This window comes from Eschscholzia californica, unplaced genomic scaffold (assembly GCF_041429995.1).
Source record: "Eschscholzia californica isolate CP2 unplaced genomic scaffold, dmEscCali1.0.p SCAF_4, whole genome shotgun sequence".
In the NCBI taxonomy this organism is placed as follows: Eukaryota; Viridiplantae; Streptophyta; class Magnoliopsida; order Ranunculales; family Papaveraceae; genus Eschscholzia; species Eschscholzia californica.
The window spans coordinates 33,536,685-33,560,775 of record NW_028238461.1 but is presented as its reverse complement, the minus strand read 5'-3'; the positions used below and the strand labels follow the sequence as shown (position 1 = coordinate 33,560,775).

The window sequence follows — 24,091 nt, the reverse complement described above, 5'->3', positions numbered from 1 at the left end:
TAACAACTTCATCTCAAGCCATTCCATCCAGAAGTAGAGATCCAACATTTGAAAAACTAATGAAAAACTACAAAAACTACTTAAAAGTTGTTTCCATCAAAGATCTCATCCTTGCAGATCCAACCAGCTCATGAATTTCTTTTGGATTTTTTTCTAAACTCATAGAAATCAGACCCAATGGAGTAATTAGGGCAAGTAATCTTGATCATGTTTCATAGAGATCAAACCTAACGAATCATAGAAATCAGACCTAATGAACTCGACAGAAGAGGCAGAGCCACCAAGGGAAGAGACAGATCCGTTATTGGAACAATCTTGATCATCAAGAATCAAATCTTCATAAACCCTAATCACACAATTTATTATCAAGAATCAAATCTGCAATTTATTATCAAGAATCAAATCTTCATTTGAATTCGGGAGGGTAGGAGCCGACGCCATTGACGATTTGATGATGGTAATTTTTTTATTTCTTCTCTCCAGATCTAGTTCCATCTCGTTTCAATTTTTTCGACACAACTACCGATCTAACTTAGATCAAGAAATCTCCATCTCAATCTTTGTTCATATCGATAGATCTCCATCACAATCTCCATCTCAAACATTAGATATGAAGAAGAAAATGAAAAAGAAATATTGTTTTGGGTGAAGATATGATGTTCGTTTTGGATATTCAGGAAAGGCTATGATTTATACCAATTCTTAGGGTTTGGGTATGAAAGCTCAAGCTTAATTAACTATCTTGCATATTTAAGTTGCTGAACACTATGAGATGCCCTAATTTAAGTTGTTGAACTTGGAAGCATGTTAGAAATTTCTAGAAATTACATTCTTATTGATTATCATGCTAGAGAGAGGAAGAAAGGAAGTCTAAAAAATTCATGGCATCTTTTGCTAAATAAGGGGGTTTCCCCTCTTTTTCCTGGAGTTGCAGATTTAGACAAAAAAATTTAAAGTAGCTTTTGGAGTGGAACTAGATGGTGTGAGGTGTAAAGAATGAGTTTGTTTTTGGCTAAAATTAAATAGAAGATTTGAAGATAGTGGAAGTTGGTGACCGATGAAGAATTGAAGATGAGAAGGAGGTTAATTTGTGAAATGGAGAAAAAAATTTATCTTCTCTAATGTACAATAAAGGAAGAAGAAGATGATGACAACTTTGGGGGAAAAAAATCTTGAAATGGAGAAGATAATGCATTGGGAGAAGGAATAGGAGTAATAATTAGGGTTAATTGATTTGACAATTTGGGATTTGATTTATTTGGTCAGAGGGGTATTTCGGGTATAGAAAATTATTGCTTATGTCTTGATGATGTCAGCGCTGCCCGAAAAGTGGATCTTGGGGCCAAAACGAACTGCCGGACACAATTGGGGGCCAAAACGGTGAGTTGGTCAACAATTGGGGGCCAAAACGGAATTAACCCATCAAAATTTCGCCAAGTAACCTCACCTGTTGTGTTTTCTGTGATTCATCGTTTACATGCAAGGTAGGTACTGATTTTGCCATCTACATGCATGTTTCTATGTTTAGAATTAACTTGTTTGAGACTAGTTTGAATTATGAGCTTATAACCCAGATCGGGTAGGATAATTATGAGCTCTTCAGCTTTTCTAGCACTCCAAATCTCTCTCTCTCTTCAAAACTCTCTATAAATATAACCCCTTCTATCTCTCTCTCTTAAACCTATCCCTCCCTTAAACCTATGGACTACACTGGTTATTCAAGCTACCCACCACCACCACCACCACCACCTTTCTCACCACCACCACCAACACCTTTCAACCTCCCAATATCCAAACCCCTTATGGCAGTGATAGTATTTGTGTTTCTTATAATCCTTATTTTCATCATCATCATGTCAAAAATCTGCGGGAAAAATGATCAGAGGCAAGTAGGTTGTAAGATGATTATAGGAGATACATTGTAGGATGAATATGAGTCGTTAAAATGGGTTTTGTGGTGATGTTTTTTTTTAAATGTGTTATGTGTTATGGGTTTTGTTGGTTCAGATAGTAAAATAATATCAGTAATGAATTATTATAGTCAACTTATATACTTATGCGACATCAAGTCTATCGGTTTTGACATTGCCAAAAAAACTTCATTTTTTATGGAGACTGGGTCCGCATATACACCAATTATAGAGTTTGGTACAGTAATAGTTTATTAAATATATGAAATCTCGAGTCATCATTATAGTTTAGCTACTTTTAACAGCTTCGTATATCACAGGTAATTTATCTAGTGGTGGCCAATGGGTCGCGTCGTGGCGGCACGACCCGTTTGACAGTCGTGGCGTGTTAGACACGCCAGACACGGTTTTAAGCCGTGTCGTGTCGTTCACAGACCACAAACTCGGGGCACAAAAACGCCCCATGGCAACGGCTGGCCGTTTTCGTGGCGGTTCCGGCCGTTGCTGTGTCGGGTCGTGGCTAATGGCTAAGTTGTTTCCAAACGTAACAAAATGAACCACTAAATAATTTTCAAGTCAAACGTTGTGATCTTTGTTTAAACTTTAGAATCTATGTTTATTTTATTACTTAATAATATTATAAAGTATTGATTTTATTAATTAATAATTATTTTCAACAAAATAATAATAATAATATTTTGTAAATTAAGTATCCGTTTCTAACGTGTTAGCGTGTCGTGGCGGGTTAGGAACGTCATGGGCCGTGACGGGTCGTGTTTCTGTTCCTGACGTGCCGTGACTGACGGGTTTGGGAGCTTAAAATCCCAGACCCGCCACGGCCCGCTTGACCCGTGACGGGTCGGCACGGCACGGCACGCGACGTTCCGTGCCGTGTCGTGTCGTGTTGCCTTATAAGCGGGTCGTGTCGTGCCGTTTCCGGGCCGACACGACCCGTTGGCCACCACTACCGTTATAACACCATTAACCAGTCATCACATCTCTCTCCTCCATCTCATCACCTCTCTCTGCCACCTCATCTTCTCACAACCTCATCATCTTCACCAGCGAAGGTCGCCGGCCGGAAATTTCTCTCTCTCATATTTTCTCTTTCTTCTCACTCTCTTTCTCTATACTACTAGGCGGCGAAGGGGGGAACCCTTCGCCGGCCGTCAGTATTTCTAGGATTAGACTTCCTCAATTTCACTACACAGCTCCCTAAAAATCTTCGCCGGCCGTCAGTCTTTCTAAGATTAGACTTCCTCAATTTCACTACGCAGCTCCCTAAAATCCTTACTATCACTTCTCCAAATCAACGATACAAAGATGAAAACCTAATTTTGTGGCTAACTTGATTTCAATTGAATCAAACAACTTAGAAAAGAAAGATCTAAACTCGGGTATAACCCGGTCTCGACTAGACATAAGAAGGAAAGAGATGAGTTTTTTGAGTTTAGAATGATTCGGTTCAGACGGGTCAAGATAAGATAAAACTCGGTAACCGCCTGTAAGTTCAGTTGATGGCATATAAGTTCTGGTAAAAACATCTTTCTTTTCAACTTTTGATAAATAAAAAAGAACAGGAAATGATTTACCATCAACAAGAACAATAACTTTAGGGTTTGAAGATATGAAATTACCTGGTGGCATATGAATTTCGTATTTTCATTACGAAATTCGATAAAATCATAAGCGTTATTTCCCAAATAGCCCCCAACTTTGTGACCGGTTTCCTGCCTAGCCCCTACTTTGTCAAAAATACCTAGATGGCACCCCTTTTTCACTTACCGTTATAACACTGTTATTGTTCAAGGAAATTGTTGAAACGGAGATCAAGGAAGAGAGAGGGAGAGGAGAGATGATAAAAAAAAAATTGGAATAATAAAAAAATAAATTTCCTTGATCTCCGTCGGCATCACAGTACATCTCACCTTGACCGAGATCAAGGAAGACAAAAATCGTCGGCATCACAGTACATCTCACCTGTACCATTACATAACGAACATTCTTTCATCGAGTCTCTCTCTCTCTCTAACTTCTCTTCTTCTCTCTCTAACTTCTATGCTTCTCTCTCTCTCTCTAACTTCTCTACTTCTCTCTCTAACTTCTCATCTCCCTCTCTTCTCTCTCTCTCTAACTTCTCTTACTCTCTCTTTCTATACTCCAGTTTTCTCAGATCTGAGAAGAGAGAGAAAACAGGAGATAGATTTTTTTTTGTACGAAGGTCGCCGTCCAGAAATTGGTCGGGCGACGACCTTCGCTGGTGAAGATGATGAGGTGGCGAGAAGATGAGGTGGCAGAGAGAGGTGATGAGATGGAGGAAAGAGAGGTGATGACTGGTTAACGGTGTTATAACAGTAACTCAAAAAGGAGGTCATCTGGATATTTTTGATAAAATAGGGGACTAGGCAGGAAACTGGTCACAAAGTTGGGGGCTATTCGAAAAATAACCCTATTTGTTATTTACTTTAGTAGTTTCATATTCTGAGTCAAAATTTCAAAACCATGTAATGTCTTTGGAATATGAATATATTAATTCACTATGGTTTCCCAACTTATTAGTAATAATCATTGGAATATGAATATATTAACTCAATGCTTTAACAGTGAGGAATTCTATCTTGAGTAATTTATAGGGACAGATGAACGATATAGCCAGATGGTCATTAACCAAATCAGGTAAATTCACTATCAAATCCATGTACTATTATTCACGTACTGAGCACTATCCTTATGAACTAAAGGAATGGACCTTCATTTGGCATTTGCCTATTCAGCCAAAAATCAAACTATTCCTATGGAAATGTTGTACGAACAGCTTACCGGTAAGAGATAAAATTGGTCAGTATATTGGTCACAAATATACATGTGAATTTTGTCAGGAACAAGAAACAATGATACATGTTCTTTTACATTGTGACTTGGCGACTGTAATATGGTTTCATTTTAATATCATTTCAAGTCATATTCCTAATCTTCTTGACTGGATTACTTCATGGAAAGATATCGATGAACAAATAAGTGGACTTTTTGCGAATATCCTCTGACAGATATGGAAAGCAAGATGTGATAAATGCTTTTCCAATACTAATGTTCTACCAATGATGATCATTGATCAAATCAAGGGCACTACTAATTTTCTTAACCATCAACACACAACACAGCAGAATGAAAGGACTATCTTATGGTCACCACCGAAACCTCCTTTTGTTAAGATTAATGTGGACGCCTCTTTTATGGATGGGAAGAATTAGCAGGTATTGGTTGTATTATGCACGATGACCAAGCAAACTTTCTAGCGGCTACTGCTTGTAACTTTCGCGGCCAAAATGCAGAAGAATGCGAATGTTGGGCTATAATCAAAGCTCTCCAGTGGTCTACGAAAAAGAAAATTGTTTATCTTCATATTGAAAGTGGTAACCGTAATATAGTTCAGCAACTAAACAAAGAGCATTCAGATATCTGTTGGCAGACAGGCAAGCTTATCGACAAAATGCATCAGCTAGAAGGAAATTTCATTAAAGTTATCTATACCCACATTATCAGATAAGGAAACTATAAAGCAGATCATTTGACTAAATGGAGTCGTATGCACGTGGGAACCTGGGTGTGGCTTTCTATATCGGATCTTCCAGTATCATTGTATAATTGTTTTGGTTAGATCCTCTTGATTTGTTTAGTTTCGTTTGTATCTCAACAAAAAAAAAATGTAATGTCTTTGGATATTTATATTCCTTCTTATAGATGAAGTTCTGGTTTAACTAAAAATAAATAAATAAATATAACTAGGGATATATTGAAAGGAAAAGAATATTCCATGTGGAAAACACGTAGTGGTTTAAAGTGCCACATCATATCGTGGACAAAGTAAGAAAACCCTAAAAATTGAACACTTTCACCTGTGCAGTGTCTTCCACTTGAAGATCCTATACGAACGGGAAGTTTCTTCTTACCCAACATCAACATTTCTCCTCTTGAAACCCATTAACTCGAGATCTACAATCTCTAATCTGGTTTAGTAGTTTCAGAGCTCTTTACTCCAAAGGAGATCTTCATTTCTTTGTTCTGAAAAGATCACTCTGAAAATGCTTACTTTAAACTCGACCATCGCTCTCTCCAAATCTAATAGTAGATTCTCACCTCTTTCCAACCCAAATTGTATCAACAAATCCCTCCCCAAAAGAATTCAACTTTCCCCATCTGCTTTGTTCAGCAAACCCTTTTCCCAAATCCATGAAACTAATAACAGTTTCAGTCACATTCAGGGATACCCATTTGGGTTTTCTAAAATACCCAGATCACAGATTCTCAAAACATCAGCTGCTTCATCAGATGTTCCTCAAGAACCAAATCTAGAGAAAGAAAGTGAAGAAGTTTCAAAAAAGCCATTAAACCTCAAACTTGGTCTGATTTTTGGGTTATGGTATTTTCAGAACATTGTTTTCAATATCTACAACAAGAAGGTATTAAATCTCTTTCCTTACCCATGGCTTCTTGCTTCATTTCAACTCTTTGTGGGTTCGGTTTGGATGTTCTTTCTATGGTCTTTTAATCTTCAACCAAGACCTAAAATTTCAAAACCCTTTATCATAGCTCTCCTTGGACCAGCATTGTTCCATACCATTGGTCACATTTCTGCATGTGTTTCTTTCTCTAAAGTTGCAGTTTCATTTACCCATGTCATCAAATCATCAGAACCAGTTTTTTCAGTGATCTTTTCTTCTTTCCTTGGTGATTCATACCCATTAGCTGTTTGGTTATCAATCCTTCCTATTGTTTTTGGTTGCGCTTTAGCAGCTGTAACTGAAGTTTCTTTCAACCTTGGGGGACTTGGGGGAGCTTTGATCAGTAATGTTGGGTTTGTTTTGAGGAACATTTACTCAAAAAGAAGCTTACAGAGTTTTAAGGAAGTAAATGGGTTGAATTTATATGGATGGATCAGTATAATTTCACTGTTTTATCTGTTTCCAGTTGCAATTTTTGTTGAGGGGTCTCAATGGGTAGCTGGATATCAAAAGGCAATAGCAGCAGCTGGGAACCCTACTAGTTTATACATTTGGGTTCTTGTATCTGGTGTATTTTACCATCTTTATAATCAATCATCTTACCAAGCTCTTGATGAGATTAGTCCATTGACTTTCTCTGTTGGAAACACAATGAAGAGGGTTGTTGTTATTGTTGCTACAGTTCTCTTTTTCAGGAACCCGGTTCATCCTTTGAATGCTCTTGGATCAGCCATTGCTATCTTTGGGACCTTCTTGTACTCTCAAGCAACTTCATCCAAAAAAGCGAAGAAAATTGAAGGTGAGAAGAAGAACTAAATTGCTTCTTTCGTGATCTCCTTTTAGTGAATTGTTAGGAAACCGTCTGCAACATTTTAAATTGTTTGTCACTTAGTTGGTTTAAGAACATACCTTTGTTTCTGTTGTCCTGAATAACAACTAGCTTGCTGAACTCAGTTCTTTCGGTTTTAGCTCAATCTTTTGTTATCTTCTTTAAATATACTTCGTGTTTCTGTTCTTTGACCATACTTTTTTTCGAGTAAGCTAAAAGTGAGATATTTAGGTGCAAAGAGTAGCTAAAACTATTGGTTTACATCCTTATAGGCATTATATATTATTTGGGGGACGGAGTGACTACGCTATTTTCAATTGCGGCACATTTTAGGCTACTTGATAGTATATACCTTGTATAATGCATAAAGAGTATACTTACTCTGTCGAATTATGCAAGCTATCTTCATAAAACCTAAAATCTTAACTAACTAAAAGGATTGTGGTTAACTACTTAAATAGTCTGGCTTATAGATTTTACAAAAAAAACTAGGTTTATTAAGGGTACAGATTTCAGTATGCCTACAGGATCGCAAACGTACCGAAAAATAGTACAGGAAACCCAATATACTGCTCGCAAGGGGGTTAGAGTATTTGGTAACATTGTAGAACCACAAGGATGGAAATAATGTGTGTAGTCAAATGAAGAACAAGTTAGAAAAAACCAACCACAAAACTTATTCTACTGAGAAAACAGCAAAGGCAAAGGCAATCATTTACCATTATGAAACCAATTACGATTCCCAAATTCCAGTTCAATGATTATTTTCTTGCTCCGTGAATTAAATCCGAACTGTGGGTTTTCATTTGTTTCACGATTTCTTCTTTAGATTTGGTATGATTGTAAATAGATGATAGAGTAATGGAAGAACCTGGTGCCGAAGAGATCCATGTTGATCTTTGGCTGTAATCCCAGTCCCCAGATATTCAGTTATTTGTTACTAGGTACCGTACTTCAAATAGTGATGTCGTATTCGTATCCATTAGTCTTTCTTTTGATAAGTAAATGTAGTTTACTACTAGTCTTCCAAACCATGAGGACTATAGTTACTGAACTTGTCCAATATGAATCTGACATTATCGATCGATCATCTTTGGTTGTTTCCGGTAAGTGCATGTTGTTAGGACTTGTCATTTTCATGTCTAACATACCGTACACTGTTAACAGTGATATCCGTCTCTCAATTATGTTAGCCCTCATTTATGAATACATCTTAATAGAACCCTAGTTTTATGTCTAACAAACCCTAGTTAATGTAACCCGGTTTGTCACATAACATACACCGCAGATGGTGATAACTGATATCATATGCCATTCTCAGAGGACGGTAGTAAGGATTTGTCATGTCCAAGTCTAACTAACCTGATAGCCCAAGTGGTTCCAAGGTGTTGACATAAACTTCAGAAAGCCCTGGAGGTCCCAGGTTCGAATCCCAGAGAAGGTGGAATCTTTGGTTATTTGTATTGGGATTATTAGGGTGTAAATAATGTTGTTGGCCTTTAGGACATGTTCTAGTTGGGCTATAGGCCCGGTCCTGTTAGTGTTTGAGTGGGCGGTTATCGAGCTTATCACATCTATGATGTATCAAGTGCCAAATGTAACGACATACGTAGATCGTATTCGACTTCCAAAAAAAAAAAAAAAAAAAGTCTAACTAACCTGAACCCTAATTTTTGAATACATTTCAAGGGAACCCTAGATATCATCATGAAGTTCTACTTTCAGCCTCCCTTGTGGGTTTATTGTTAATGATAGACTTCAGTTGTTTCTTGTTTTAGATGTTTGTTTTGTTGACAATTCCATTTCTCAATTAGGGTAGGTGTTTGAAATATTAAGTAGGAAAAGTAAGGTATGACATATTTATATCAGAATACACATAAACAGGTCAGATGATAAAAAAAAAGAACCATCAATATTAACTTATCAGGCTCAACAAAGATTGCAGTTTTTTGGTATTTCTCTGTTCTGAACTTCAAGAGAAGTCGGACAGTTTTATTTCGAATTAGGTTTTAGTTTAACTACTATCGTGAAAGATTATGATCCAAGCATAAATAGTGAAGTAATAAGAAGTATTAAAGAGGCACCTCCTTGTAGTGTTAAAGGCGCTTCCTTCTAGACAACATGTTGGTGATTTTTCTTTTTTTTTGAGAAATCAACTATGATCTATGTTAGTTGTTACAAGGCATTGATACATCATTAAGATGTGATAAATACGATCCCGCGACCTCATGGGCTTAAGATGGATGTTCTACCACTACACTAAAGGGTGGTGGACGATGTGGATGAATTTTAATCACACCGTGGTGTGTATAAAATAAGCGAGCGGTGTATATCAAGTTTCCCCTAAAATCTTTCATCAAAAAAAAAAAGTTTCCCCTAAAATATTAACTAGTTCCATTTGGGATATGACCCTAATTTATACCTAAAACATTCCAATGTTATTACACTTTTTTTTTTTGTTGAAACGAATGTTATTACACTTAATAAGCGAAAGTAAAAGCAATTATATCAGCAATGTAATGGCCAAAGGAGCATAATTATAAATATGTAATAGTTAAAGCATAGTTACAAGTATGTAATAGTTGATAGCGATAACCAAAGAATCATCAAATACTTCCAAGGATGTCACATGTCGCCCTGACAAGTACTACATTATATGAAAACGATCAAGACACGCTTTCCATTATTTCACATTATTAAGTTTGATCACATTGAACGTAAGAATTACATACTAGCAGATTCACTAGCTAAATGGACAAAAATAAAAAAATATCGTTATATATGTGGTAGGGTAGGTGGAGTTAGAATTATCTGGTTGTGGTGGTGCCTTATGTGTGGCCTTAGTTACTTGTTGCTATCCTGGGAAAATGGAAGTGGTCACAGATGCCATTTTCATATTAAATTTGAATGTCTTTCATTTGTTAGTAGTTAGATGTTGCTTAATGGAATTTGTGTGGACTTGGATTATCCACCACAACTTCCAAAAAGTTGTGTTGAGGGTGCCAAAAACTCATCACATCTAGGTCGAGTTTAAGTCGTTTCTCTCGGAAAATGTCAAATCTGCTTTCGTACTTCGTATTATATGATGAAACTATAAATATCTTTACTAGTCGTCGAGGACAATGGTGATTCACCCAAGTTATCATGTAAGTCAGTAAATCGACTAGGATCTATGTTATTCATTACAAGACATTAATATATCATCAAGATGTGATACGCACGATAATTGCCCGAAGTTCAATCAATAATTAAAAGGTCCTAAAGTCCAACAACATAGAACCTAATGTCCGACAAACTTATTACTATTTATACCTTTAATAATCCAATTTCGATAATCATGGACCATCTCCTCTGCGAAATAAACTTGAGACTTTCTTTGTTTTGGAGTTTATGTCAGCACTATCAACCACTTGGGTAACCAAGTGTTGACATTTCGGGGAAATAAGAAAAGTTTTCGGTTATAACATTTTCGCAGTGTGAAAAACTAATGGTGGGTTTGGATGACGGAATCATGAATTCGAGATTCATGAATGCAATATCTTTCTGTTTGTATGGCAACTAATAGAAATCTTATGATTTACTATTATTTGAGTATTTTTAAACGTTTTTTTAGAAAAATAATGAAATACCTTGTTTTCGAAACTCGTATTTTCAAATATTGTTTCATTCGAGAACCCTCTATTTTCTTCATAATATTTTTTTCGAGAACTGTTATTTCAATTTTTTTCGTAAATATATTTTTTTCGAGTCCCTCCGTTTTCAAAACATTTTTTTCGGTAACCGAGATTTCATGAAACTTTTTATTTTCACGAAAAACCGTTTTGTTTTTTTTTTTTCCGAAAATCGGTTTTTTTCGAACATTGTTTTTTCCTGGGAAAAAAACAATTCGGAAAAAACGGTCTTTATGAAGCAAAAACGTTTTCAGAAAATTTCAGTTATCAAAAAAATGTTTTTCGAGAAAAAAAGACGATTTTTTGGTAAAAAACGGGTTTGGGGGAAAATTGTTTTCAAGGAAAAAATATCTATTCTTGGGGAAAAAATATTTATTTGGGGAGGAATCGGTTTTTGAGGGAAACTCGGATTTCGACAAAAAATTGGATTTTGGGAAAAAAGATTTTTGGGGGGAAAACACAAATTTTTGAAGAAAAAAAATCTTTTTAAAATAATTATTTTGTAGAAGGAAATATATTTTTTGGTGATTTTAAGTTTGAAATCTAGGTTTATTAATCCAAAATCCTAACAAATCCTAGGGGGTAGGGTGAGATTTCGGCCGAATACAAATTTTGGAATCAGGAATCCTTAGGATTCAAGAGTCCTAGGAATCTTGGTAGCCAAATAGAGCAAGGATTCATGATTCCTACCAAATCTCACTTTTAATAGGAATCCTGCTTAGGAATCTATCACGAAACGAACTTCTATCCGTAGTCAAACTAAAATAATCTGATTTCCAGGAATCACGTTGTGGGAATGCGACTCCCAGGAATCACATTCCATTCCCGCTATATCTTTCTCTTAACCATAATGCGGGTGGGCACGACAATGGATTTTAACCTAGTTTAGATATCATATTACATACTTTAGAATTTGTAAGAATTAGAAGAAAGAAAAAAAAGAAAAGGGTAAAGAGACTTGTATAAAAGATTTCCATTAAAAAAGATGACAACTCTTCATCTTTTCATCCATTTCAAGTTTTTGAATCATTCAAAGCTACATCTTGCAAAATGTCGACTATGTAATTACAAAATTATGATTTTTGTTATCATAATATCATCTACAATTTTTAGTACAGTAGGTCTTTGAACGTTTCCAACTAGAAATGAACGGTTGGATTGAAGCATTTCCTTCTTCTGTGTGAACATAGTGAGTAATATTTTTCGTTGCTCCGTTAATTTGACTAATCGTCGGGCCGTCAATATACCGATTGAATAATGCGGCTCTCTTCAAATCGATCGTAAGCTGGTTTTGTTCGGAGAAAAAGAAGCACACTAGATGCTAATCCAAATAGTGAAATGATACCCCACCCCAAGAAAGTCTGGAAGTAGCATTTCCTCCCCATACAAACTAGACCCCCATCAATGATGCCCATATTAGATAAGCCAGAGCTAGCATTAGCATCATATACAAGTGCTGAAAGAAAGCCATATAGTAGAGAACCCAAAGGAATATTTGTGATCAAAATGTTGTGGTTGACACCCATACTGTTTGGTCCAAAAAGCTCAGAAGTAATTGAAACAGCTGCCGCGAAAATGAAGCCTGAACTCAATCCGATGAGAGCTGTGCCTATTTCTAGTGCTATCTCACTACTCGAACCCGCTAGTAGAAAGAAGGCGATCGGCGTCGGGAAGAGCGCTATTGCAAGCCACCCAGTTCGTGCAAAATATACTTTCCTGCATTTGATCAAGTCACTTTTATACATGAGATCAATTAAAAACTAATGCCTTCCTACATTTATCATAAATGGATCCTAACTCTTTTTCTTGTACTAATTACAGAATTACACAAACTAGGATTTGGAAACGAAAAAAAAACATCGTATGGTAGAGAGAGAGAGAGAGACAGCAAGAGATTTACTTACACACGCATGAAGTCCGGGGCAGCAGAGAGCAAGCGGCCGAAGAAGGAGCATGACGAATAAAGCGTAAGAAGCTCTGTAGTTTTCAAACCGAACCCAAGCGACTGGGCAATTTGGCCCAGACTGTTGCTGTAAACAAGCCCGATCGTTCCTCCGCAAAAGTAGGCTATGTAGTATAACCAAAAGTCCGTTCTTCGCACCACAACTCGAGCAGGATGTTCCTCTCCAAGTACCAACAACCTGTTCTGCTCAATTACCCTCTCAAGACAGCTTTCTTTCTCTCCTTCATTTCTCCCAGAATTGTCACTAAAACTGTTGCCTTTATAGTACTCTTCTCGTCCAATAAGTAATTCTTTATGAAGCTCAAGATCATCAACATCGACTAGATTAAAGCCAGAGCCTTGTATGCGGAAACTTGAGTGAATATTTCGACGAGCCCAATCACGAGCGAATACAACTCCAGGTACACATAAAGGAAGAACAAGGAGGAAAATTGCACCAGCAAATAGTAGTCGTGCAGTTGAAACCATTGCTTGGACTGAATTGAGAAGAAGAAGGTAAACACCAGTGAAAACAGCAATAATATTGAGGACAAGGAATATGAAGGAATCTCGACGAACTGCATCAGAAGGGAGAGGCTCAAGGGAAGGTTGTCGGAGAATTGGAACAATAGCGACTAGGGAAGTAATGAGAGGAAGGAGGGAGTTAAGGACTAAATAGAGGCTAGAGTCATTTATAGAGATGGATTTTGCTGCAAGATTGAATATAGCTGGACTTACACCATTAAAACTGATGGTTAGAGATAATGCAAGTGCTCTGTTTGTTGGGAAATTTTGATTGCAGAGAACAAAACATACAGTATTGAACCAACATATGCTAGATCCTGCCAATAAACACAGCAGAAATACCTGCAACCCAAAATATCAAATGAAAGATCAGTTATCTTCACACCCAAAGACACCAATACGGGTTATGTTTTTTTTTCCTATAAAAATCAAAACGTATTGAAAACTAAAACTGAAACATGACAGATCGACTCAGTCTTTCCTGTAAGCGCCGAGGAGAAAAGGAGCAATCTTAAATACTACGCTACTACAGTTATTGTAGCACCACAAGTTCAAAGTCTCTCTGTAGTCTGTCCCATATAACAATGAGAAATGTTTCTTTATCTTATACCCTTGCTTAAAGTTTGACTCAGAAACTGATGTAAGCATCTTCTTCACTAGATACATTCATCAACTGTATTCGGTGAATACATTAATGGTGCGACTGGATGCAGGATTCCTACTAAGAATGAGATTTCGTAGGAATCATGATTTCTTAGTCTGTTCGGCTACCAAAAATCCTAGGACTTATGGATTCCTATGTCTAAAATTTGCATTGGACCAATAAGATTTCGATTAATAAACCAAAGATTTCAAACTTAAATCAACAAATTTTTTTTCTACCAGCTGTTTTAATTTTTCTTTTTTTCATAATCCGTTATTTCCCGCAATCCATTCAAAAATCGTTTTTTCCCCAAAACAGATTTATTCTAAAGACCACTTTCCCCCAAAATCGTTTTCTCGGGAAAATCGTTTTGTCTCGAAAATCGTTTTGTCTCGAGATTTTTCCAGAAATTTTTTTTCCCCGAAAACATTATATCTCAGAAACGTGTTTTTTCCCGAAACCTTTTCCTCGAAAACCGATTGTGTTTCAAAACCCGTCTCAAGAAACAACTTTTTACGAAAAGCCGTTTTCTTTTCGCCGACGATCAGTTTTTTCTTCTGAAAACCCATTTTTTTCTCGAAAATAGTTTTTCACCGAAAACCTTTATATCTTTAGCAAAGAATTTTTTTTAGTAAGTGTTATAATTATGTCCCGAAATCTAAAGAGTCGAACAAGATATTTTTTTTTTTTTTGTTGAGAGGAGTCCAATGAGATTGGAGTGTACAAAGGACACTCAATTTAACTTTGAATTTGGCAGTTAAACGTTGTCTCAGGTTGTCAATACTAAAACTTTAAGTGTGTCCCTACATAATATTGGGACCTACCTCAATGACAAGTAGCTGACCTCCTGTGTCACCCAAGAAAGACCACCAACCAACCACACAAATAATATATGGAGATTCTTTTTATGCATATAATAGTGGCCGGGTTCTGTGCTATTTTCCTTTTTCAGTAAAGATAGTATGAGTAGAGATCTTATGGCCGTGCTATTTTCCTTTTTCAGTAAAGATAGTATGAGTAGAGATATTATGTTCGATCCATATTCCGATCGAGTGATTGATGGCCAAGATATATGTTCTCTCTCTAAACCATAACCGACACATATTTCCGCTGGGATAATTTCGAGTGTCTCCCATAAACACTCATTTTCGTTTCTGCTATTCAGCTATGAAACAAAATTATATTTTTACAATAGAAAAGTAGTGGGGCCATTAATGGCTCAAATTTCAAATCAATGAGCCAAATGTTTTGGAGGAAACTATTTTTGGTGGGACCTGAAAACATGAGGTATGTTGTTTCCTAGAAGGATCGTTAACCCTACGCCATTTCCTCTATGAACATACAAGTTTCTGTCCCTTGATATTACCGGTTTGCTGATCTCGAGGAAAATTTAGATTTTTATCATTTAAGAGGAGAAAAAAAGGTAGTACTACTATTTACGGCATTATTTGCCTGGCAATATGAAAAATGTGCCTGCTAATAACCAATTACGAAGCCATTGAAGAAAATTGGGGATTTAACCCAAAAGCTTCAATGTTAAGAAATAAAAAACAGATTTCTTCTGAATCAAACGATTCAGTCAAGCAATTCTTGAAGAAATATCAAACAGAAATCAAGAAGTTTCAATTAGGTTTTAGAGAGAGAAACAAAAGAGATTTTAGAGAGAGAGAGAGAGAAAGAATTGAGTACTAACCAGGGGATAAGGCAAAGAAATGAGATTCTGAATAACAAGCCATTGAACTCCATAACCAATAAATCCCATAAAAGCAGCGATAAAAAGAACCGCCCATAAAGGAAAATATAATAAAGCTAAACCAGAAGACCAACCAAGAGCTTTTCCAAGATCTGAAGCTGTAGCAAGATAGTTTAATTGAACCTGAGATATTCCAAGAACCGATTTCAAATCAGATGAGTAAGCTGAAAAATCAAAATTTGTTCCTGTAAATGCTTGAATCCATATTATAGCTACCAAAATCATCCATTTTCTTGATTGACCCGCCATCGTAAATTAAAAATCCTTCCCCTCTTCGCCGCTTCAAATTCTTCCCTCGAGTTTAACAACGACCAATATACTCTTCTGAATCTCTTCTTCTCGGCATTTATATATAGGTTTCATTTCATCTAGAGAGAGAAAACAAAAAAGCGACATTATTTTTTTTTGTTATAAAAATTGTTTTTTTTTTTTTCCTTTTTTTCATTTTGGTTGGTTTTACGGTTTTGTGAACTGAAAATATGCAAAGAGATAAAAGGGAAATTTTAAAGACACTTCCTAAAAGTTTAATGGCGCTTCTCTCAAGGGAAACTTGAAGGGAAATATCAAATTTGTGAATAGGAGGCGCCTCTAACACGTATGGGAGGCGCCTATAAAGTTTCTCAACAGATAATATTAGAACTCAACTACCTACTGACACTTGGCAAAATGTAAATGGGAGTTTTGTTAGAATCTTTTTCTTTCTCCGTATGTGGATGCCATTTCGCGTCCACGTCACCGGACACCTCTGTGGCGTGTTTGGCTGATTGATGATTTAGTTCTAAGCAAACTTGGACACTCATTGAAGGGTGTTTCGATATCTAAACCCAAAAGATCTCAATACAGGGGCGGAGCCAGGATTTGGTTTTAGGCAGGGCTGGACTTCAGTAAAGTTTTGTGTATGAAATTTGAAGGCATTACTACTTTTGAAAGTGGTGACATTTTTTGTGCAATACAATTGCTTATTTTAATATTTTACAATTAAATTTTCTAGTTTCTACCGCCAGACATACAAAATTTAGAGAAGTGAAAAAAAATTAAAGTTAAACTTGTGACGAAAACACATAAACTAAGGACGTCGACTCTTTTGTCTTACCAAGTAGTTGAAATGAAATATGGGAGACATACCACTATAACTTCGCTAAAGTAGGGGAAAAGCCTATGATGGGTGTTGAAGTGATAATAGAATAAAAAAATGAAAAGGAAAGAAAGATAAAAAAAGGAAAGAGAAGAGAGGAAAGACAACAATAGTAGGGCCAAAAAAAAAAGTCTAAACACAGTTTAGTGCCACGTCGACAATTGGTCAAGTGTTAAGGGTAAAATCAAGACTGTGTTATAAATTGAGGGCCAAAAGAAGATTATTCCTATCAAAACCTAGGTAAAAAATATACAGAAATCATGCTAAAGGGCGAGTTCGAACTGCTGCCCTCAAGTGTGCTCGGCATACACTCACCCGTCTGGGCTACCTCCTTTAGATGTCAATTACTTGGGGCGGAATTACAAGAGCTAACTCAGACTATAGCCTGGGTTAGTCAACTCATAGTTCCGCCCCTGATCCTAGCCATCTTGTCTCGACTCTTTAAGAAATGAATTTGTACTTTTTACAAGACTTATTGCGTTGAAAATATTTTCGGGATTGCTTTCCAAACTTTGTTGTTGGGTAGTCTTTAAGGATAGGTTGATAAGGTCCCGCATTTAGATATGCACGCCGAAGCTCATCTTGTTTGTTAATAGGATGTTTTTAAATTTGAAGGCGCAATCCCGGATCACGTATAATGGATGTAGCATCAACTTCTTCTTCTAAAGCATTCAGAGGAGGGTGTCCATCTTCTACTAAATTTTCAATGTTAGATATAGAAGTTGGAGAAATATTTTTTGTTGTTTTCTCTTGTCGAAGTGAAAAATGAATATAGAGTTTTTTTCCCTTCGCTTGGGTACTTGAGGATCTGCGGACATTTTAGCCTAAAGTTAAATCAACATGAAAACGAAACAAATTTAGATGAATTTTCGCTTCCTAAAGTTACAAAAAGATCATGGATTTTATTAGCTAAGCATTGTGTACATACCCCCAAACTCATAATAACTTAAAGTTACAACCAAAATTTCACCCAAATAATCTAAATTAGTAGATCAATTTATCAAAATCATTAACCCTAACAATAAAGTAATGGACAAAGAATTAATCAAACTCAATTATCCACCTAAAAATCAAAATCAATAACCAAATAGTAACACCCAAAATAAGCCTAATTGAAGCATTAGAAGCTTTAATGAAAATAAAAAAGAAGAGGGAAGAAATATTACTTACATGGATGATTGATTGAAGATAATAAAGTTTTGAATCCTTTGATTAATTGATTTTGGTGTCTTTAAAAAAATAGAAGATGAACCCTAGATTTCACTTTAAATCTTGAATTGATAGAAATATTAAAGTCTTAGAGAGAAATGGTGATGTTAGAGAAGGTGGGAATGAGATATTGATGAACCCTATTTGCACATTTGTTCTCTCCTAGTCGATCCCGATCAATATTACACTCTCCTTCTATCGGTTGGAACTTCACGAGCAACCCCTTTCTCTCTCTAGTTCTTCTCAAACAAATGAGACAAGGTAAGTGGGAAAAAATATCCTCTGACTGCTTTACTAAAATAGCCCTACCTCTATAGAAAAATAATCGACCTGCCCCTGGCTGCAGCCAGGAGCAGTCTCCAAGTGGCTCCGCCCTTGTCTCAATACCCATTAAGCACTTGTTTCCCTAGTTATGGTATATATGTAACTATTGAACTATTTCTAATATTTCGAAGTCTCAATTACACATTTATTAATTAGGTTCTAATTATGTAAATTTAGTTTCACACATGATTCAAACATTATAAATTGGTCGTTAAAAAAATATGTAAACATTGGAGTATTTCTTAGCTATTTTAGGCAAAAGAAATGTTACATTTACAACTTGTAAATCTGAAAAAGGTGGTCTAGATCTAGTGCGCATTCTAGTTAGAATCTCTTTAAAAGCTAATATTGTTTTTGACACCATAAACCGGAGAGAAAATTCATCATAGGAAAATGCAATCAATGGTGATTGACTTTTAGTCATCCTAAATAAGAAATGAATTTGTTTCTCGTCAAACATAACGTTTTAAACAAAACCATGTTACTAATTATTTCATAATATCTTTTTTGTACAATAGGAACTCATCGTATGCCTATTAAAAATAGTTTGTGTCCATACAAAACTAGAGCAAAGGTAAGTAATGTGATTGACTGTTCATCTTAGTGAGTACAAAAATTTCATATTGATCTATTAAATCTCTTATGGATTAATAGACAAGGGAGGTGTAACTTGATATCAATCTCAGGTAAGGGTAATTTATTTTATTTTTAATTTTACATAAACTAGGTTAGAAAGTGATTGATAAATTACTATAGATTCTTAAATAATTTGTTTTAGGGTCCATGGGTATAAGGCCCAAAATAATGTTTAAAAAGGGTTTAGGGTCCAATTTTCCAAAAAAATAGGGTTTTAGTCCTTTTTCAATTTGGACATAAAGACCCTTACTATATAAAACCAAATTCCGTTCGTATTCCCATACAGACTTCGCGTTTTTTTTTAATTGAGGTAGGACCAAAATTGAAACTGCATTTTTTTTGCGTGATTGGGGGGGTTAAATAGGAAATAACGAATATTTCCAAATCAATTTTCTCTCTCTTATTTACAGATTTGGAAACCAAATCAATTTTCTCTCTCTTACTATGTAATTTTTTTTTCGATTCAAAACAATTTTCTCTAACTTAACTTTCAGATTTGGAAAGAGTTTATTTTCTGGGATCAATTTAGCGTGATTTGAGGGTTAATATACAAAATGTATATATCACTTTCTCTCACTTAACTTTCAGATTTGGAAAGAGTATATTTTTCTAGGATCAATTTAGCGTGATTTGGGAGTTAATATGCATTACGTATATATCACTTTCTCTAATTTTATTTTCGTTTTTACTTATACATAACCAAACATCCCTTACAAATTATGAAACATGTTCATAAATTATGTACAATTTACGAACATTACAGCAGCATTTGTTTTCGTTTTTACTCATACATAACCACACATCAAATACAAATTATGAAACAAGTTCGTAAATTATGTGTTATTTATTACGAGGAAACCATCATTTGTCATGTATACAACGTAATTTATCCAATATTTCATATTATTTATACCAGAACTTAATGTTTTTTACACAGGTACGCAGTATCTTCGCAACTATCCGAGTCATCCAACAAACAGCAGTTACACGCTTTATATCATTCTTGACAAACCAACCGAATCTTCTCCGATGGAAATCGAAACAACTGACCAACTTCAGTAAATATTTTGTCCCAACCATCAGATTTTAGTTTCGCAGTCTTACTTAGGTTGGAAGATTCTGTGGGAAATTCCACTAGTAACAACAAAACTACAAAAAGAAAAACATATACATTAGTCAACAAAATATATAATTTACTAGAAACGACATATACAATACAGTAAATTATGTATAATGTTTTATAAAATTCATCATGTGTTGGAGACAACAGAACTTTAGTTAGAATAACAAGGCTACTGTTATGTAAAAAAAATATATGTAAAGTGCAATAAATTACATATAATTTTTGTAACATTACACACTGTTTACCTTTTGTTACAAAAAAAATTATACGGAATTTTCACTGGTTCAAATGTATAAAGCGCAATAAAGTACATATCATGGTTTGAAAAATAAAAATTGTTTACATTCTGTTACAATAACATTGTACGGAATTTTCTCTTGTTAAAATGTGTCATGTTCAATGAAGTACACATAATTTCGTACAAATTACACATCGTTTACATTCTGTTATAAAAAACGTAGGGAATCTTCTCTGGATCATAAATGGTATCGTTATCGGATCTGATATCAATAAACATCAAGATCTATAACCTTAATCTAATGAAAACTAAAATAATACATGGTTACAAAAATAACATAATCGAAGATAATGAATTAGTAAACAAGGATTTAACATTAACATCATAAATCGGTTATGAAGATCTTAGAGAGAAAAAATCATGAATAATGATGAATATTTGAAAAGAAGATACAGAGATGAAATCTATTATAATGAAAATCATAAATATCTTTGAAGATGATGTTGAAAAACATTAAAAAGAAAGATTAAACTTGTTACTGTAACCTCATAAGCAACTGTAGATCTTAACAAATGTACGAACCTAAATCTTTGATGATGGAAATCGAAATAAGCAATGGAGTTTTCAGCTGGTCTAATGAAGATGAGGCAAATTTCGAGACATAATAATGTAGGTTGAAAAGAAGATTCAGTTTTAGAGATAGTACATTAATGGTTTTCGTTTTGGAGAAGAATGAAGATAAAGTTTCTGTTAATATGATCGTGATTGGAGAGAGAAAGTGAGAGAAAATAATGGAAAACAGATATTTGGGGATTTTGAAGGAAAATTAGTTATATAGAAGGTTAGATTAGGTATTATGATTTAATTAAATTGTAGGGATTTGTGTTTTCTCTATAGATGGATACAAATGGACTAGATATCCATTTATGTTAATATTTTGGTTTATAAACCTATTTTGGGATTAGAGAGGATTAAAAGTGTGTTTAAGGGTAGATTTTTGGACCATAAGCCACAAAATATTTTTTTTTATAAAAAATTTATATTACATTAGGGGTGGTTTTCAGGATGCCCCTAATAACCAACGAAGGGCAAGTACTTTTCCTTGTGTAGACCTATTTCAATGGGAACTTGATGAGTCGATCCGCCTACACGTCTTGCTTTTACTGCTATATCGTTACTCCACGTGTTGCTTGACGTAAAACAGATAGTGGATTTGTTTCAGTCTTTTGTTGAATATTTTTCAGAGCTCGATAGATAATTTGATAAGCCAATGATTTTTTTCCGTGTTTTAGAATACGGTTAACCAACGTGTTAACTAATCGATTATGATAAATTGGATCGGATTTTGCATTTTTTTCTTCTGCAGTACCTCGACGTGACATGAGCGTGGAAGAGGTTCAAGAATCAGTTTTCTTTTTATAAGGGCTAAAATCAGTTATTTTGGCCTTTGATCCCATATCGTAGGGTGGATCTCGAAAGATCTCCTTCCAAGCCGTACATACGACTTTCATCGGATACGACTTTCGACAGAATTCTATATGTATCTATGAGATCGAGTATGGAATACTGTTTACTCACTTTAAATTGAGTATCCATTTCCCCCCTTTTCCTGCTAGGATTGGAAATCCTGTATTTTACATATCCATACGATTGAGTCCTTGGGTTTCCGAAATAGTGTAAAAAGAAGTGCTTCGAATCATTGCTATTTGACTCGTACCTATTCTAAAAAAATCGAGGTACTTCGAATTGTTTGTTGACATGGACAAAGTCGGGGAAACCCTCTGAAATGATTTCAATATTGGAGTTTGGACATATAATTGATCCGAATCGAATCCATTTAGAAAGAAGATCTTTTGTCTCATGGTAGCCTGCTCTAGTCCCCTTATGAAACTTTCGTCATTGGGCTAGCCATACACTTCATAGACCGTTTAGAGTCAGGCCGAAGCTAAACTGATCAATGGCGGTTTGGTTAAATCATCGGTCGAAGCCAAGCTGATCTAGGCGCCAACCAACTTCGTTTGGCCCAGTTCGACTCGGTTCGGTTGGTCGGTCCGACCGAACTCAATCAATAATATAAAATGTGAGAAAAAATGAAACAAAATGTCAAGAAGATAATGTATTACGTGTCTCCGTACCCAATATCTTCCTTGAGGCACCCAAGTCTTTCATCTCAAACTCACCTGTTAACTGATCCTTTAACATGTGGATTTCCGACATATCCTTGCAAGCTATCAGCATGTCATCCACATATAGGAGTAGATACACAAAAGAACCATCTGATAGTTTCCTGTGGTGCACACAATTATCATACCTGCTTCTGTCAGAGCCGTTTTCAACCATAAACGTGTCAAAACGCTTATACCACTGCCTAGGAGACTGTTTCAATCCATACAAGGATCTCTTTATAAAATAGATCTGGTCTTCTTTCCCGAGAATCTCGAACCCCTCTGGCTGACACATATAGATTTGTTCCTCCAACTCTCCATGTAAGAACGCATTCTTAAATCAAGTTGTTTCAATTCCATATCATACAAAGTATCCATAGCAAGTAATACTCTAATTGAGCTATGCTTTACAACAAGAAAAAATACCTCATTGAAGTCTATCTCTTCTCGCTGTGTAAACCCCTTAGCTATTAACCGCTTTGTATCGTGCATCTTCCACCCCTAGGATTCCTTCCTTCTTCTTGAAAATCCATTTGCTACCAACAATCTTCTGACCCTTAGGTTGCTCGGCTAATTCCCAGGCCCGGTTCTTATAATGAGACTCAACCTCTTCACTTATTGCAAGAGACCACTACCTTGATTCATCACTTCTCATAGCTTCTTTATAGGTGCATGACTCACCTCCATTAATGCTTTATCCCACACTAAGTGCGAATGCAACCATATCTGTCATTCCATACCTTTCCGGTGCTTGAATGTCTCTCATTCCCTTGTTCCTCGCAACACTTTAATGAACCAGCTCTGGTTCATCTTCCTCAGCTTGCTCATCTCCCTGAGGCCGAACTTCTTTCGGAGTGTCTATATCAAACTCCACCTGTTCTCCATGATCTTCCTGCTCCACCTGTTTACAACACCCTCCCGAGCATCTACAGGCGTTACCTTCTGAGTTACCATGGCTAACTCATCAAAAGTAACATTTCTACTGACAAGAAACTTCTTTGATTTTCCATCCGGATTCCACAATCGGTAACCCTTGACTCCAGGCTCGTATCCAAGAAATACACATTTATTAGCCCTCGGATCAAGTTTACCTTCCTTAACATGTGCATAAGCCGGACAACCGAAAACCCCCAAGTTCTCATACTTTGCAGGATAACCAGACCATACCTCATTAGGAGTTTTACACTCAATAGATGTACAGGGTGAAATATTTACCAGATATGTTGCCGTGTTCACTGCTTCAGCCCAGAACACCTCCGGTAACCCTGCATTAGAAAGCATACAACGAGCTCGTTCCAATGAAGTTTTGTTCATACGTTCTGCCACACCATTCTGCTGTGGTGTCTTTCTAACCGTATAGTGTCTTACAAACCCTTGGTCTACACAGAACCTATTAAACTCGTTTTCGAAAAATTCCATGCCATTGTCAGTCCTCAAGCGTTTGATCGATTTTTCAGTCTGCTTCTCGATCAAGGTCTTTCACTGC

At 35.9% G+C, this 24,091-nt stretch overlaps 2 protein-coding genes across 3 annotated transcripts in view; one reads left to right on the top strand and one right to left on the bottom strand.

Annotated features, from left to right (window-relative positions):
- The first annotated feature begins 5,685 nt into the window (after positions 1 to 5,685).
- Positions 5,686 to 7,427, top strand: LOC147544221 (Nucleotide/sugar transporter family protein). Its single transcript, XM_086632403.1, has one exon. The coding sequence runs from the start codon at positions 5,993 to 5,995 to the stop codon at positions 7,226 to 7,228; it is 1,236 nt and encodes a 411-aa protein (XP_086488529.1). The 5' UTR covers positions 5,686 to 5,992; the 3' UTR covers positions 7,229 to 7,427.
- A 4,443-nt stretch (positions 7,428 to 11,870) lies between these two features.
- The window catches only part of LOC147544218 (protein NUCLEAR FUSION DEFECTIVE 4-like), a 103,748-nt gene continuing 91,527 nt past the window's right edge, over positions 11,871 to 24,091 (bottom strand). The window contains exons 1-4 of one of the 2 annotated variants that reach the window (XM_086632401.1): positions 18,081 to 18,386; positions 15,716 to 16,143; positions 12,817 to 13,721; positions 11,871 to 12,628 (exon numbers count right to left, since the gene is read on the bottom strand). In XM_086632401.1, coding sequence (XP_086488527.1) covers positions 12,151 to 12,628; positions 12,817 to 13,721; positions 15,716 to 16,024 — 1,692 coding nt within the window. In that variant the 5' untranslated portion in view covers positions 16,025 to 16,143; positions 18,081 to 18,386 and the 3' untranslated portion in view covers positions 11,871 to 12,150. Of the gene's footprint in view, positions 12,629 to 12,816; positions 13,722 to 15,715; positions 16,247 to 18,080; positions 18,387 to 24,091 lie in introns of those variants that run through there. The other variant, XM_086632400.1, reaches the window with a different exon arrangement.

Excerpts from the sequence above, each read along its gene's own strand:
- LOC147544221 (XM_086632403.1), top strand. The coding sequence starts at position 5,993 with ATGCTTACTTTAAACTCGACCATCGCTCTCTCCAAATCTAATAGTAGA.